Source organism: Panthera leo, chromosome A3 (assembly GCF_018350215.1).
Source record: "Panthera leo isolate Ple1 chromosome A3, P.leo_Ple1_pat1.1, whole genome shotgun sequence".
NCBI classification, from domain to species: domain Eukaryota; kingdom Metazoa; phylum Chordata; class Mammalia; order Carnivora; family Felidae; genus Panthera; species Panthera leo.
In genome coordinates, this window is record NC_056681.1 from 85,260,438 (window position 1) to 85,279,087 (window position 18,650).

At 36.6% G+C, this 18,650-nt stretch overlaps 1 protein-coding gene across 4 annotated transcripts in view; it reads right to left on the minus strand.

Annotated features, from left to right (window-relative positions):
• Window positions 1–72: 72 nt before the first annotated feature.
• The window catches only part of PPP3R1 (protein phosphatase 3 regulatory subunit B, alpha), a 73,434-nt gene continuing 54,856 nt past the window's right edge, over window positions 73–18,650 (minus strand). For all 4 annotated transcript variants that reach the window (XM_042932514.1, XM_042932513.1, XM_042932517.1 and 1 more), the window contains exons 3-6: window positions 9,656–9,832; window positions 7,655–7,714; window positions 6,325–6,509; window positions 73–2,192 (exon numbers count right to left, since the gene is read on the minus strand). In XM_042932514.1, the coding sequence (XP_042788448.1) occupies window positions 2,145–2,192; window positions 6,325–6,509; window positions 7,655–7,714; window positions 9,656–9,832 (470 nt within the window). In that variant the 3' untranslated portion in view covers window positions 73–2,144. The remainder of the gene's footprint in view (window positions 2,193–6,324; window positions 6,510–7,654; window positions 7,715–9,655; window positions 9,833–18,650) is intronic.

The window sequence follows — 18,650 nt, forward strand, 5'->3', positions numbered from 1 at the left end:
GACTACCTAATGGACAAAACACTACCTAATGGCTGTGGGCGCCCAACAAAGATGACTGTGAGTACACTCAAGCAAGTTTCAAATATTTTATTTTCTTATTCATACAGTATGAAGTTTTCTAAAGATCCCACAACATGACGTTTCATGCAGAAGAAAAAACTAAACATTCAACATAAACCCCTCCCCCACCCCCACTAAAAAAGAAAAAGAAAAAAAAAAAAAAAAACCCTCATTCCCCAGTAAGGAAATAATGTTTGCACTATTTTTCTGTAACGCCAGCCAAGATATGCACAAGCAAGAGAAATAGAAAGCATTTGCTAAAATATTTGTAACAAATACTTATGTACAAAAAATTCACAAAAGACTAGTTCCCCCTTGAAGCAGAGCACATGGCAGTTGACACTGGAACAGATCAAACCACTGGCTGGGATTATAAGCCACGTACTGATCCAGAGGAAGAAAGTTACATGTAGTGGAGATTCTCAGTTTGAACATTAACATTTCCAAAGTTTGGCAACATTATCTTTTAAAATTATGCAAATTATGTAAACAAGAGGTACATTTTAAATTGATCTACATGCAAAACTCCATGTCATGCAAAGACACCAAGCACCGGGATTTTTCTCTCACAGACAGAGCCCATGATGTGCAGCACTCAGTTGAAGGAACAGCGATGGCAGGCAGGCGTGCCCAATTTAAGATTCATTTACTTTGATTCAACCTGCCCTTTTCCACTCATGATTATGAAACTGGTTTTCTAGAAAAACTACATAGGGGAAGACTACTTTCCTAGAAAGCTAACCAAAATGTTCTCTTCCAGCCAATAGTACCTTTGCAGAAAAGGGAAGGGATAATATCAAGTGGTGGAACATGATACACTACTTTTATATCACACATTTCTTCAGTTATCATCCATTACAAATATGGGCAAATCAAGAAAGAAAACCACCATGCACTCTCTATGCCTTGTGGTAAAGAAACAGGAGAGGTATAAATTTTGATACAATTTTGCTCTTCTGTGGCATACAGAGATTAAAAAGACTTCTTCCATTTAAATCACCAATCTGGGTGTTTAGATATGTACATGCACATTAAATATCACCAATTTTTCAGATTAACTGTTAAGTCTTCTGAAACGGAAAAGAAATTTACAGTTCAAACAGAAGTTTAATGACAAACTGTTTACCCATGTAATGAAACAAATGAATGGATATCCTAAGTAGTCCATGATTACTTCAGGTATTCTTCATTGAGTAATGTCTTAAAATAAATCGTGATTGCCTCAGATAGCTTCCGGCCTTTCCACAACTGGTAACTTACATTTAACTCAGGGACATTTAAGAAAGGAAAATGGCTCCTCGTTCAGAAGTAACCACGAAGCAGCCGTGAGCTTGGTGCGGTTCCTGCCGGAACACAAGGAGGAGCTCTTGGCGGCAGCACTGCTCTGTACTTTCTCCTCAGGCAGAGATGCAGCAGAGCTGCATTGAGACCTAGTCCCTGGAAATCTATTCATAGGTATAAAGAAAATTACAGACTGCTCTGTTACAAAAATGTAATTAAGGTAAGTAATAGGACGTTAACAAATGCTTTGTCAATCTCTCAAAGGAGAAAGCACAGGAAAAGGAAAATAGCTGGCCTAACACCCGGCTCAAATTGTACAACTTTCTATCTATATATAAAACTGTGTGAAATAAAAGTAAGGATGTTTTATGTTCTGCTTGGCACTTTTGTACTCTATCATTTTGCTTCTGAATCAAGTATATTAAATTAAAGCCAACCTACACATATAGAAAGCTACATATATCTATATATAAATATTTACATATGTATATATAGATACTTTCTTGTTATAAAAGATGAAGAAAAATAAATTAAAAAGCCAACCCCTTCCCTTTCTTCACCACATTGATATGCTCTTTTCATGCTGCTGTCCTTCAGACTTTAAAGTGCTACACTGAGTTATTGAGAGAATAAGAGTTCAATAACACTTAGTTGGCTTCATGAGGCTCGTGTTGGAAAATGTGGCTTCACAGAGAAAAATACTTCCATTTAAATACACAGAGAGCATTGCTGGACGTCTTGAGCAGATCTTCAGAGATGGAGAAGAAAGCAAAAGTGTTGGGTGGTACTCTTTAGAAAAAGAGTCACACATCTACCACCATCTTTTTGTGGATATCTAGGCCACCTACAACCTGCAACAGATAGGAACAAATCAAGCTTAACCATGTTTGAAAATTCCTTGTTACTAGTCTAACCACCTTAACCAAATTACAATTTAAGGGGCTCCTGGGTGGCTTAGTCAGTTGAGGGTCTGACTTCGGCTCAGGTCATGATCTCACAGCTCATGAGTTCGAGCCCCACATCAGGCTCTGGTGCTGACAGCTCAGAGCCTGGAGCCTGCTTCGGATTCTGCCTCCCTCTCTCTCCGCCCCTCCCCCACTCATACTCTCTCTCAAAAATAAACATTAAAAAAAAAAAACCCTACAATTTAAAAAACAATACTACTTTAATCATTTTCAGAAGCTGGCTTTTGAGGTTTGGGTTTTTTTAAACCTGTATTGCCTCTAGGTAAGGGCTTTCTCTCAGGATAATAGGCATTTTCTTATGTTCTAAGACAATGGTTGGCAAAGTTAAAGGGCCAGATAAGAAGTATTACAGGCTTTGTAGGCCACATATAATTTCTCTTGGCATTTTCCTCTCCCACATTTTTTTTTTTTTTTAATGTAAAAAACTGTTCTAAGCTCAAAGACCTACAAAACAGGCCACGGGAAGGATTTGACCCATTTTGGTTTGCTAATCCCTACTAAGGTAGTTTAATATTAAATAATAACCAGATGTTAGCATAAAAATTATCCTCAAAACCCAACTTGTCAGTCCATTCTAGAAGGCATTATAAAAATACCAAATAAAAACTTCTGCACATTTTCTCATGGGCTTCATTCAATACATGTAGAATTGTTAACAGAAATCTCAGTGAATAAATGACATGGTAATCTAAAAGTGTAATTACCTGTATTATTATTAAATATAACCTACATAAGGAAAGTACGTAAGTCATAAATGTTCATAGCTTGAATTTTCCCAGTGTAAACACCCAAGTAGCTAAGCACCCAGATCATTTTCAGCAGTCTTCTGCGGCCCCCTTCCAGCACTAGCCATCTCCTTCCTCCTGCCCTACCCGCCCCCCCACACACACCCACCCACCCACTACTGTGACTTTAACAACATGGATTAGTTTGGTTTGTTTTTGTACATTTTAAAATGAAATTTCTTTCATGTCTGGCTTGTTTCACCCAACAGGTTTTTGAGATTAATCCATGTTGTTGTGTATAACTGCATCTGTATTATTTTTAAATTTAACCTAAAGTTTTTATTTCAAAAATAAAGCTTGAATAGCCAATTAGTTCTACAACTTCTGCTATGAAAACAGCAGTTTGCTACCCTGCCTTCGTTCTCTATTTTCTTTTACACAGAGATAATCATTTAGGATTTTCAGGTAATATTCAGTATTTCCCTACAGGTCTGCAAATAACATTCCTGCATTGCCTTCTCTTGGATACTCACCATCACGCGCCCCACCCCCCCAACACACACACAATCTATTCCCCATGTTTTCCAGACTCAGATTACTTCACCCTCTCCAATCTCCCACTACAGTGGAGGAGTCTGAACAGAGTAGGGAGATCTAGTGTTCTGAATGCTTTTTAAACAGACTTCAAGCAACTGTTTTTAGTCTTGCCTTTATCCCCATTTTCACTTAATTTTTTTTTACATTTATTTATTTTTGAGAGACAGCACAGGTGGGGGAGGGGCAGAGAAAGAATGAGACACAGAATCAGGCTCCAGGCTCTAAACTGTCAGCACAGCCCGATGCAGGGCTCAAACTCACAACCCATGAGATCATGACCTGAGCCGAAGTCAGAGGCCCAACCAACTGAGCCACCCCTCCACTTATCTTATGCTACCAATTTCTGAGCCTTTCAGGGATTCTGCATTATATACCAAGTTGCCGCTCAGCTTTACAAGCTGATAGCTCAGAATTCATTTTTTCTCCTATTAAGTCAGTTTACAGAGTTTTAAGTTGTCTACTTACTATCCTCCCTACTATTCTCTTTGTCCTGTGGGTTCAAAACCTTTACTTTTTAATCCGTTTAATTTCATTGGAGTTTGGAGAGGAAAGCAAAAATAAATAATCTGACTCTTGAACAACAACAGGGGTTGGAGATATCAACCCTGCTATGCAGTAAAAAAGTCACATATAACTTTTGGCTCTCCCCAAATTTAACTAATAGCCTACTGTTAACCAGAAGCCTCATGAATAACAATTAACACTATTTTGTGTATGCATTACATACTACATTCTTACAATAAAGCTAGAAAAAAAAGAAAACATTAACACAAAAAAACGTGCAGTACTTCACTGAAAAAAAATAGCATATAAGGACATGTGCAGTTCAAACCCATGTTTTTCAAGGGTCAGCTGTACAAGCATTCAGCTCAGCCTGCCAACTTTAACACTGTCATCAATTGTTTCTATTTTCTTTGTATAAGTATTCTGAAATTTTTAAAGGAGGGAGACAAGCATGTGATCTTTTAAAGTAACTTCCCATCTCTTTACTGCTATAGCTTGAGAAATCAGAATAAAAAGGACTCAATGAAGCCAAAGTTATGGACTTGATCAATGTTCAGAGAAGTTGGGTTGAAAACACAAAAGTTTTTCTCCATCCCCAAAATACACTCCTCAAAAATACGAAAGCAATTTATCAAATACTGGAAATAAACTCAAAGCACAGCTTATGTCTTCAGTGTAAACAGCATCATACGCATTTTAATTTTCTTCCAATGACAAACAATTTATGTGTAATTTCAACTTACATTTTTATATTTACTAAATGGAATCTTCATCTATATACATCTCACATCACTGTAGGCAAGAGTTTTCCATTTTTGCTTTGTTCCCTCAATGCTCAGGATTTTTTTTTTTTTTTTTTAATGTTTATTTATTTTGAAAGAGTGCAGGTGTGAACAGAGGAGGGGCAGAGAGAGAGGGAGAAAGAATCCCAAGCAGGCTCTGCGCTGCTGGAGCCACGCAGAACCCAGCACAGGGCTCCATCTCCTGAACTGTGAGATCATGACATGAGCTGAAATCAGGAGTCAGATGCTCAACTGACTGAGCCACCCAGGCACCCCTGAATTTCATTTCTTTCCTTCTTTTGAAAACTGGCTATCTATGCTGACATGACCAGCCTGGTCCCACGGCACAATCTGACCACATTCCACACAAGTCTTTCCGTGATCTTTGGTAAAGAAGAAACAGAGGAGTAACATAAACCCTCCCAGCAGTACTACCAGGCAACAAAGTCTCCAATCTCAAGCCTAACCCTCTTCCAAAAAGACCCAGTCTGTTCTTTCAATTTTAGAGCATCACCCTACTTTTTGAAACAGCATGCACACAGTATTCCCTTGAGATCAAGGAAGCTACTTAAAGGATAATGTGAACTTCTACTTCAATGCCACAGTAACAACTTTAGTCCTTACATGACACACAAGCAGTCATTAGTTTTTCCTTGTATGGTCTAAATAAAAAATGAAAAGGGAGGAAGGAAATCTTGCCACAGTAGCATCCAATCGTAACTGAAAAACTTTAAAACTTTTTTCTTTGTTCTCTTCGCCTCTCCTCTGGATTCTCTGGTCTTTCTAGCTTGCAGTTAAAACTCCTTATTATATGTATCAAAAGGCTAGTATCTTTGCTTTGGCAAAGTAGAGAAAGAAGCTGAGCGGCTAGCATGTTCCTGTTTGGAAGCACTGAGTGGTGGCAAATCCATCAGTAGCTTGGGAGAGGGGACAGGGGAGGAATCACCATTTACACTGCCTAGCTGATGAGTCTAACATGCATAGGCACTCCACTTCTGTTGTCCTCACGAAGCCAAACTTCTGGATTCCTAGCTGAAACCGCATCAACACCTACCCTCCACAAGTGTTTTCAAACATATTTATTTTTAAATGAACCTTAAGAATATGCCCTGTTTGTAATGTGGGGGACTACTAACAATAAGTAAAAGTTACTAGTATGAGTAAAATGGTACTAGCATTAGGGTGTGTTACCAGATAATCACTGGGAACAGGAATTCTTGAGAATAATAATGGTTAGTTATTAACAGTTACCATAAGGAATATTTCAAAACTTTGAATATGGGCAATTAGGTAAAATCAAATACTGTATATAAATTTCTAGGGCAAATAAGTATAAGGAACTCTCTATTAAGTAGTTTTATAAATGCTTTTAAAACCTAACTTTTGAAGAACCAGCTCTTTTGTACTCACAGCACAGAATTCTTCAAAGGATATTCTTCCATCTCCATCCTTATCTGCATTTATTATGGTTTTGTCTACAATTTGCTGTAACTGTGTATCTTTCAGATTGTTCCCCACCATCATCTTCAGCACCTGGAAGAGTTCCCCGTTGGAAATATAGCCATCTTTATCCATGTCATAGATACGGAAAGCAACTAAAAAAAGAGTAAGGAAAATCAATGGCAGTTGTAAGGCAATCACAAGTAAATACCTTCAATGAAGAAGAAAACAGTGAGTTGTCAAACATCTAGTCTAGAATTATAACTATGAAGATGGCTCCTTCTCACATTTGATCTTGCCTCTAGGGGCAGTTACACAGCTGGTTAAAAGTATGGGCTCTTGGGGCGCCTGGGTGGCTCAGTCGGTTAAGCGTCCGACTTCGGCTCAGGTCATGATCTCACGGTCTGTAAGTTTGAGCCCCGTGTCGGGCTCTGTGCTGACAGCTCAGAGCCTGGAGCCTGTTTCAGATTCTGTGTCTCCCTCTCTCTCTGACCCTCCCCCATTCATGCTCTGTCTCTCTCTGTCTCTAAAATAAATAAACATTAAAAAATTAAAAATAAAGAAAAAAAAGTATGGGCTCTGGAGTCAAGAGTGCTTGGGCCAATTAGCATACCTAAAGGAAAGTTATTTAACCTTGCTAAGCTTCAGTTTCTGTACATAAAATTGGGACTAATAACAGTTCCAACTTCCCAGGTTCTTTATAGAATACTTTATAACTGGCATATAATGCATGTAAAAAATTGCTTAGAACAGTGTCTGAAACATGGCAAAAGTTCAATTGCTATTACTGTTATTCTCATTTATATTAAGAGTTCATTTACAAAAGATGTTTGCATATATCCTGTGCCTCAGAGAACTATTACTGAATAAAATGTCTAAGAGCTGAATAACTTACAAAGGTCCAGATGTTCACTGTGATAGAGGGTGCCTACATAAACCAAAAGAGTGGACTTCTGGCTAAATATGTATATAAACTAAGTTCACCTAATGACATTAGAACATTTCTTCCCACTTTCATCAACAAATCTCTTATCCAAGACAAGCAGTTTATATAGCTGTTTTCACTAGAAGGAAATTGTTTTCTTTCTATCCAACTAAAAAGCAACAATGACATCATTAGAATATACTAGTTGCAAAGAGCCTAAAAGGATTTTCTCCAGAATATACAATTTCTGTTACATATACTAAGAATCTAGAAAAAGTCATCTTTTAGAATATTTTTAAAAAAGGAGTTTATAATGTAGTATGGGGTAGTAGTGGTATAAGAGGAAGAATAAATTCAGTTAAGAAAAATACTTACACCTCAACTTCTGTTCCTTATCTCCTTTGACACTGAACTGAGAGACTCCCTCAATGAATTCTGAATAAGAACAGAAAGTGTTTACAAATCAGAAGTTTCATTTTTTTAATATAGGAAAATACATAATACCCCTCCACACACAAAAACTTAACATATCCATAAAAGAATATTTTTTTTTGCTGCAAAAGAAAATATTACAAAGCAGTGTTTTAAACTGAAAGTGCTGAATTTGAAATTTCAACAAACAAGGTTCTATGTATTTTTTTAAATATCCAAACTTTCAGTTCTCTAAGGTCAAATCAATTTGAGCATTTTTTTTTTAATTTTTTTTTTTTAATGTTTTATTTAGTTTTGACTGAGAGAGAGAGACAGAGCATGAGCAGGGGAGGGGCAGAGAGAGAGGGAGACACAGAATCCGAAGCAGGCTCCAGGCTCTGAGCTGTCAGCACAGAGCCTGATGCAGGGCTCGAACTCACAGACCGCAAGATCATGACCTGAGCTGAAGTCGGACACTCAACTGAGCCACCCAGGTGCCCCTGAGCAATATTTCTTAAGTAACACACAGCTTACCACTAAAAAACAATTCTTTAAGCTATTTAACTCTTTCTTTTTGGAATGTAACTATAAAAGAGGGGTTTTTTAAAAGATCACAGTGGCACCTGGCTGGCTCAGTAGGCAGAGCATGTGACTCCTGGTCTCAAGGTTGTAAGCTGGAGCCCCATACTGGGTGCAGAGATGACTTAAAAACAAAATCCTGGGGCGCCTGGGTGTCTCAGTTTGCTTGAGTGTCCAACTGCAGCTCAGGTCGAGGTCTCACAGTTCAGGAGTTTGAGCCCCACATCAGGCTCTCTATGTGTCAGCTGCAGAGCCCACTTAGGATCCTCTGTCCGCCTCTCTCTGCACCTTCCCTGCTTGCTCTCTTTCTCTCAAAAATAAACATTTAAACATAAAATAAAAATATTTAAAAAACACAAAATCTTACAAGTATTAAAAAAAAGATTATACATTGTTTTGTTTCTTCCATTTATTTAAGTAATTTTCTCTGCCCAGTGTGGGGCTTGAACTCACGATCTCACGATCGAAGTCTCATGCTCTTGAGCCAGCAAGCACCCCCCGACTGTTTTGCCAGAACAAAAATAATTTTGAATTTCTGGCCCCAAAATTCAGACTCATTTAAATAAAGTGTTGGAAGCCTCGTGAAAATGATCATTTTTCTTCACTGCCTGTTTAACATTAAATCTATGGGGCGCCTGGGTGGCGCAGTCGGTTAAGCGTCCGACTTCAGCCAGGTCACGATCTCGCACTCCGTGAGTTCGAGCCCCGCGTCAGGCTCTGGGCTGATGGCTCGGAGCCTGGAGCCTGTTTCCGATTCTGTGTCTCCCTCTCTCTCTGCCCCTCCCCCGTTCATGCTCTGTCTCTCTATGTCCCAAAAATAAATAAAAAACGTTGAAAAAAAATTAAAAAAAAAAAAATAAATCTATCATAAAATCTGTTTTAGATCCTCCTTCACTTAAAACTCAGTTCCTGGAACTAAAATAACAAAGTCTGTTGATGACAAAGTATAGAATCAAATATAAAATTATGTACCATGGTAATATTAGCAAAATCACTATTGTTTTATGTAAAATTCTAGATTAAAATAATCCTGTGTAAAATGCTCATCTCCTTATTACTAGTTTATTTTTTATTGCTTAGTGTAAGTCTCATTCTTTAAATAAAGTTTCTAAAAATGCAGTTCTAACATTATGTTTCCCAAAATAAGATTAATTTTCCAAAAACAAAGGAAATAAATTTGATCATATATGAACCAAGCGGTAAAAGATCTTTTACTTATTAGTTCATTAAGGTTCATATACCACACGTTTCAAGAATTTAACATTATTATTATAAGATCACCAATAAACACATTTTTAAAAAGCTAAATTTTCAGACATTTTCATACACAGAACTGTAAGACTAGTTATAGATTACCTAACTTGTTAAATTAAAAAACTTTCTTACCTTTAAAGTCTACTTCTCCATTCCCATCTGTGTCAAATATATCTATTACTCGCTGTACTAAAGGATTCTGTTGTAACTCAGGCAGAGACATGAACTCTTCCACACTCAAAGAACCAGAATTGTCCAAATCGAGCTTCTTAAATCTCTTTCCTAGCCTTTTAATTTCATCAGCATCAACTAAAAACAAACCAAAAGAGGTGGCAAGATTTACAAAATGATTTTATGAGAATTATATGGGAAAAAAATCCAGCACTTAATCAAAGTTTGAGTTTAATTAAAAGTTACATATTCTATTGGTTAATTGCCTATAACAGAAAAGTACATAGTATTTTTATTTGGTTACCTTTTTGTTTGCCTGCCCCTGCCATAACATACAAACTGTATACGCACCAAGATATTATAGGATTGCAATGCTAAGCCGATCATGGAGTCAGGTGATTCCTACTAGGCAGGCTAAATCAATCTCTGTTCTGTACCAAAGCATCTTTCACTTATTTTTTTCAAGTTTGATTTCTTTCTAATAGTTCATGGTTTGAACTATTCATGGTTCAAAATTAAAGCCTCCCTCCTATCCCACCCTGTAGACATCCAATTCCCCTCCTTAGAGGCAATGTTGCCAGTTTCTTGAGTATTCTTCCAGAGATACTCTTAGCAAGTATGAGCAAATAAAATACCGCTTTTATGTTTTTTAACCAAAAGAACCACAGCTAACAAAATTCACTTAAGAAATGTTTGCATTAGTTTGTAATTACTCTGTAAAAATTCAGTATCCAGTCTCTAATATGCATATGCATTCTTGAAAGATTTTTTCTTCTAAATTACATTACTGTCTTCATTCCTTTAAGAAATCAAATTCATACAAATAATTTTAATCTTGGTAACAGAAATAATACAAATATATTAAAAGAAAATTAAGTCAAATGTTATGCTGCCCATGGGTATACATGTATTATGGCCCACAGTATTAGAGACCGAGACTGCAAGCTTCTTGAAAGTTCAAATATATGGCATTCTCACTATAAGAACTTAAAAGTTAAAGATTTTTTAAATATAAAATTATGTTAAAGTGAAATAAAAACTGTATCTGCACTACAAAGTACAGACGATACAACTAACTACCAGATGCTGCTCTAATATGAAGTAGTTCATATGCAGCTGGTAAAGGGAGTCATAAGAGCTGGTTTGTGAGTTAACAGAGCACAGAAATGTCACTGGTTCATAGGGATTTTTCCTAGTTCGTTCTGAAGGGAAAAAGTGGACAAGTTTTCTCAAAGAACAAGTCTTAATAAAATAAAATCTTAAGAAAAAAGGTGAAAACAAATGCCTTCCTTTACAGAAAACAGCAAGTTTAGTAGATTCAGGAACTTCAAAAGTCTTTCCAACACTGTTCTATGGTGAAAAGGGTACAAATGAACCAGCTGCAAAGATAATTCCTCATCTCTCCACCTCTCCCACCACCAAGCCTCAAAAAGCATTTAACAAAGGGACTGTACCATGACTCATTATTTAATTTTTACAAAATTAGTTTCTGCTAAAGCAGCTGCCCTCAAGGACCTGGAGGAAGGTCCAAAATAGGAAGCTCGAGTCCTAGTTTAAGGCTAATAAATGAATAGCTATGGTGCTTAATACAAACGCCAGAGGTTATTTATGCTAAAGTTTTCAAGACCGTGATCGTTTTCTAAGTACTCTGCTACAAAGCTGCATACTTGAGTCTACCCAAACCATACTTTCCCAACATGTGATTCTGCAGCATTTGAGGTTTTCAATACATACATTTTACTGTAACAGAAATGCCTTTATGTTAATGATTCAACTGAACATTGCTTCAAATAGCAAAACACACATATATACCTACAATAATCCAATCAAAACTGAAATACGCACCTCATAAACACATCAACTACAAATAACCTTTTTTTGTCCCTTTTATTCTTTAATGAACAGATGATAAAAGCAACTGTTCAAATAAACCTTATTTTCTTATTTTCCATGATGAAACTGGATATCCTCACTCCTGGGAGGAAAATTTAATAAACCTTAAGTCCCTTAAATGCTTTTCATTTATTTACCTGTCTTCCCCACCTCAGACCAGAGTCCATGACCTTTCACTGGTGTTCTGTACACTGCATATAAAAGGTGCTCAATAAATGTTTTAAATGAGTTTTAATTCTAAGTGTTTCAGATTTAAAACTTACTCATCAAAATGCCATCAGAATTTAGAGTAAAACTCAACTTAACCTACTGGACACCAATCAGCGGATCTTTCAGAACAGTTTCTCCAAGTTCATAGTTTTTGCTGAAAGCTACTCTCCCTCTCCATACCAAGGATGAGTTAACTTTCTCCAGTAATCTTAATTTTGCCTTACAACCACAAACCAGAAAAGGTGATGAGGAAACTGAACATAATGGATGACTAAAATACACTGTAAGTGGAAAAGGAAAGACAATGTGTCCCCAAACAGCATCTCATTTAGAGTAACTCTAGAGTGTACCATTAATTGGAAAGAGCAAAGGCAGAAATGTAGTGCCATAATACTTATAGAAACTGTTAGATTCCATTTACTAATGCTATGATATAAACATGATAACAGTTTTATAAAGTCACATTCTGAAACTGAAAGCAAGGTGAAGGACTATCTTCAATTACCTGGAAAACCCCACTAATCCAAAAGCATTCCAGTCTTGACAGATGAACAAGGAATATTAATAAAGATGAATCATAAATCAAACATATTTCTTTACACTGCCAACAGTAATCTTTCTAAAAATCACATTCAGCCAAATTGCTAGCTCTCATGCTTAAAAATGTGTAGTGGCTTTCTAACACGCTCAGGATACAAAGTCTAAAGCCCTTGACAATATTTAGCCTCAATTTAAATTTCCATCCTTCTCTTCCCCATCTTTACTTTAGCTACAATGCTCTTGGCACAATTCTTCTATAGCATAAAGTTCATGCCTCCATTTCCTTATATACCCTCTGCTGGAATGTCCTTCCCTGAACTCTCTGATCATGAGACTCGTACCAATTTCTGATTTAAAAAGGGGAGAGACTGGGGTGCCTGGGTGGCTCAGTTGGTTAAACGTCTGACTCTTGGTCTCAGCTCAGGTCACGATCTCGTGGTTCGTGAGTTCAAGCCCCGCACCAGGCTATGCACTGACAACATGGAGCTTGCTTGGGATTCTCTCTCCTTCTCTCTCTGTCCCTCCCCCACTTGCTTGCTCTCTCAAAAATAAACATTAAAAAAAAAATCTTTAAAAAATGGGGGGAATTAACTGTATATCCTGTAGTTACGAGTATCACTAACTCATTCTCTGGCACAAGCCCTTAAAACATTTTTTTTTTAATTTTTTTTTTTAACGTTTATTTATTTTTGAGACAGAGAGAGACAGAGCATGAATGGGGGAGGGGCAGAGAGAGAGGGAGACACAGAATCGGAAGCACGCTCCAGGCTCTGAGCCATCAGCCCAGAGCCCGACGCGGGGCTCGAACTCACGGACCGTGAGATCGTGACCTGAGTTGAAGTCAGACACTTAACGGACTGAGCCACCCAGGTGCCCCTTAAAACAATATTTTAAAAGACATTTTCTGTCTTTTGCTTTAAATAGCTTGTGGAATATTACAAAATAGTTGATACCTATTCTGGATGAGTAGTTACAACTTTCCTTAAAGGCAAAGCAATGTGCCAGTGACAAATGGCTTTTTAAAAAGCCCCAGAAATAAAACATGGAGGGAATGACCTCTATCTAATCTTCTGTTCACCACCATTTGCACATACCCCACGCAGCCAAAACTCACCTTGGGATTTACTTTAGGAAGACAGTGTAATTTGAAAGTAGGCAATATCTATTCTCCAACCACCCATTTATTTCCTCCTTTCTGTCCCTTCCTTCCTGCCTATTACAATAATAAGTAAGACACAGACTAGATTACTCAGTACTCTGAGGCTAGCTGAACAACTGGAGGAATCTATACTAAATAATTCCAGTATTTTTAAATGGTTAACATGGAAGGCAATGCCATAAATATCTTTTAAAGCCAAAATCTAAGAAAGCTAGCTTTCAACAACAAATGGTAAAAATAGTTATTTTAGGTATGGAACAAAGTGATGAATTTGGTCATTACTGTCACCAGAGAAGCAGTTATTCAGCACTTCCACTTGCCAGCGTTGTAGACCAGATGTGTTGCAGGATTAAATGTGTGCTAAAGCATGAAACAGAATCTCGATTCTTGAAGTATCAGCATACACCAATCTCCTACAAATTAGGCACAGATCTCTGAAGTAGATTAAACCCATCTTGGTAGTACCATTAAACGTTTCAGATCTGCACTTGGTACAAGTCAAATACTAAAGAACAAATTCCAACTTTTGGTAGCAACTTTGATCAAAGATTTTTCCTACTCCCTTAAAACAGATGGACAAGGGGGGAAAAAACAAACCTCACCCTCTTGACTCATCTTGTGACTCAGAGATACTCTCTTTCATATGTTTTGCCAAGTTAAAACTCGTTACTTTTCTACTTTTTGTAAGGACGCCTTTGGAAGGACTATCACTTTTAGTAGTTGAAAAAGCCTACATAGTCAATTTATTACAAAGCACTAAAATAAAGAATCTTATAAAGTAATTGTATCATTCTCTAATATTTAAGGAAGACATTAAAAGCTGGATTTTTTTGTCTGAGTTTATGAAATATAAAATTATTAATAAGGAATTGATGGATTGCTTACACAGAAAACACCAAATTAAACTGTTGAGACCTTATTGAAGATCAATGCACCCTGACTATACTCAGGAATAAAGGTGAAATCTAGATGGTTACTCATTTTAACAAGTGATTTCAAGAATCTCATTAACACAAAATAATAATTAAGAATCTGCTTTTAGAGAGCTCATTTTGCTACAGTAAATTTTATTTTTTGCATTAAGATATTTTTTAAGTTTTTAATTCCAGTATAGTTAACATAGTGGTATATTAGTTCCAGGTGTACAATACAGTGATTCAACAATTCCATACATCACCCAGGGCTCATCACAGACAAGTGCCCTCCTTAATCTCCATCACCTATTTCACCCATCAACCCACCTACATTCTCTCTGCTTCTCTACAGTGAAGAATCTGTTTCTTGGTCTTTTTTTCCCCTTGCTCATTTGTTTCTTAAATTCCACATATAAGTGAAATCAGATGTCTTTCTCTCACTTAGTTCTTTTAGCATTATACTCTCTAGCTCCATCTATGTTGTGCAAATGGCAAGGTTTCATTTTTTTTTAGCCAAACAGTATTCCTCTGTATATACATACCATCTCTTCTTTATCCACTCATCTATCAATGGACACTTAGGGCTCCTTCCATAATTTAGCTATTGTAAATAATACTGCTATAAACAGGGGTGCATGTATCCCTTTGAATTAGTGTTTTGTATTCTGGGGGTTGATACCCAATAATGCAATTACTGTAGGGCAGTTCTATTTTTAACCTTTTGAGGAAACAACAAACTTTTCCTACAGTGCCTGCACGAGTTTGCATCCCCCCCCCCCCCCCCCCCCGCCCAATAGTACAAAAGGGTTCCTTCCTATTCCTCCACATCCTCATGAATACTTGTTGTTTCTTGTGTTTTTTTTATTTTAGCCATTCTGGAAGGTGTGAGGTGATAGCTCATTGTACTTTATATTTCCTTGATGATTAGTGATGTTGAGCATCTTCTCATGTATCTGTTGGCCATCTGGACGTCGTTTGGAGAAATGTCTGTTCATATCTTCTGCCCATTTTTAATTGGATTGTTTTTTGGGGGGTGTTGAGCTGTATCAGTTCTTTGCATATTTTGGATACCAGCCCTTTATCAGATATGTCCTTTGCAAATATCTTCTCCAATTCAGTAGGCTGCTTTTTAGGTTGTGTTGTTTCCTTCGCTATGTCCAGGATTTTTATTTTGATGTAGTGGCAATAATTTCTTTTTGCTTTCATTTCCCTTGCCTTGGGAGACACATCTACAAAAATATACCATGATCAATGTCAGAAAAATTACTGCCTGTGTGCTCTCTTCTAGGATGTCTACAATTTCAGGTCTCACATTCAGGTCTTTAATCCATTTTGAATTTATTTTGTGTATGGTATAAGAAAGTGGTCTAGTTTCATTCTTTTGCATGTTGCTGTCCAGTTTCCCAATACCATTTACTGAAGAGAGCTGCAGTAAGTTTTAATAAAAACTGTCAACTGGACATATTAATACTAGAATAATACTAAGAGACAGAAGGTTGCATATTCATTCATCACTCTCTCAGATGAAGAAAAACAACCATCTCCCTTCCTATTTTTTTCTCATTTAGAAAAAAAGGAATGGGGCACCTGAGTGGCTCATTCGGTTAGGCATCCAACTTCAGCTCCAGGTCATGATCTCACAGTTCTTGAGTTTTTGCCTCACGTCAGGCTCTGTGCAGACAGCTCAGAGCCTGATGCCTGCTTCGGATTCTGTGTCTCCCTCTCTCTCTGCCCTCCCCTGCTTATACTCTGTCTTGTCTGTGTGTGGGGGGGGGGTGTCTCTCAAAAAAACAAAAAAAAAAAAACATTATAACAAAATTTTTTTAAAGAAAAAGAAAAAAGGAATAAAAGAGATTCCAAAATAGTATAGAAGACATCCAGGTCTCCAACTGTTAAAGCAATATTATTATTACTACATACACACCAAGCTACTACTCCACTGTTAGGGTTAAAAGAAAAACAACTTTGAAGTCTAAGCTCTTTTACATGATTCTGAGATTTCTCAAAATTAAAACAAAAATAAGCAGAATGGTAGAAAAATAAACTTTCTGCAAACTTTAGCCAATTCCCAGTAATTGTGTAGTACTCAACAGCAACAAGACTAATCCTTCTTGAGGAAATTCTTTTAAATAGTCAATTTATAGATAATTTACTATCTGTTAGTCTATTAATCTAATAACAAAAACAAAATAAATCAAGTTTTTTCAAATTCTTCTAGCAGTAACAATAATTTGAAAGAAACTAAATGTAGGATCCTGTTTAGAATCCTGGAAAAGAACTTTTCAGATGTCACCAATTTTTTTACTAAAATATGCAGTTTAACAGTTTGTACCAATGTTAATTTCTTGGTTTTGGTAACTGTACTATGGTTTAGTGAGACATTAACATTAGAGGAAGCTAGCTGAGGGGTATTTGGGAACTCTTATTTTTGCGACTTTTTAATTTCTCCTTAGTCTCCTCTAATTTATGAGAGCTCTTAATTCTTCCCTTGTCTTTCATGACCTTGAAACTTTTAATCCAGTATTTTGTAAAATGTCCCTCACCTTAAGCTTGCTGATATTTTCTTACGATTAGGATACATTTTGGCATTTGGGGCAAAAATACCATAGAAATGATGATGTGTCCTTATCAGCACACATTGTTATCAAAGGGTTCACAATGTCAATGTCTTTTTGCTAGTGATGTTAACTTTAATCAATTGGCCAGGGCGGTGTCTGTCAGATTTCTCCACTATAAATCTACTATCTTTCCCTTTGTATTAAAAAATTTCAGGGGAGGGGCACCTATGTGGCTCAATCAGTTAAGCATCCATGATCTCATGGTTTGGGAGTTCGAGCCCTGTGTTGGGCTCTGTGCTGTGCCTGCTTCAGATTGTGTCTCCCTCTCTCTCTGCCCCTCCCCCACTCACACTCTCTCAAAAATAAATATTTAAAAAATGTATCAGGGGAAGGGGAAACAATACTTTGAGACTATACAAATATCCCATTTTTCCTAAAACTCTAACCTAATTTTAGCATACACAGGCGACTCGACTCTGGTGTGCAAGATTTAATCACTATGGTATTTGCTTAATGATTTTCTTTTCCCCTTTCCTTGTACATTAAAACGTTCGTATTTAAGAAACAATTAAAAACTGCCCCTTCCCCATTTCTTTCTTTATTCAATTATTCACATCAGCATAGATTCACAGATACTTATTTTATTCTACAGGTTAAAATTCAATAATGTCACTATTCATCAAATTTTTCCAGCTTTGTTTAGGTACCACCTCAGGTTGGCTCCTGTGTGACCTTTCAACAATCCCCATTTTGAAGCATCTCAACTTCTGGCACCATAAAATATTCCAGACTCTGGAATTCCAGCCTCTTCTGACTATACAGGATATTTTCAAGAGGAATTTTCTCTTTTGTATGGCAGAATATTTAGAACTATATTATAGAATGAAAACTATTAGGAAAGATTACTCTAGTAAGCAATCTCAGAATCTCTATCTTAGAAATATTCTGGAAAGAGCCATCAGACAGGACAAAATAACCTATGGAAAAACATGTACTAAATAATTCTTATAAAGTCTACCACAAGAATAAAGCATTATAGTGTTATCAATAGAAGATACTGGGTGGTTTCTCAACTTAAAGTTTAATTTCAAAGTTCTATTAAGTCTTTTGTAAGATTTATCTCCTACAAAGGTAATGAGTGGATTTTCATGTTACCCCCAATTAGACGCAAAACCCACCAGAGGGCGCGATAGAGACAGTCACAGAGAAGCAGTTGCAAAAAAGCCCCCAATTCTGTACCAACCTTTTAGTGTAGCAGTTTAATATTTATATTCTGCAAGGCATAGTCTGACAACAGAACAAAGCAAACAAAGAAAGAACCTTAACAATATTATAAGAAAACTGGAAAAGTATTTTATGAAATATTAACACAAAGTCACACAAATTTTTCTTACAAATGAAAAACCTGCGTATACTTAAAAAGGTCTAGATTTTAGGGATATATCATAATTTTCTAATGTAAGAGGCAAGGTGCATTTTTGGTGTTTCTGGATTATAATTTTCATGTAATTTAAAAATGAAATTGTTAAATAAAAAGCTAGACAGCAGCACCAACAAAATAATTATCAAGTTGTAAAACGCCAATAAATTTTAAGCCAACTTTAACATTCCAAAAACACATTATTAAATACATAGTTCTACAGGTTTTGACAAATGTATACACTTAGGTAAGCATCACTACA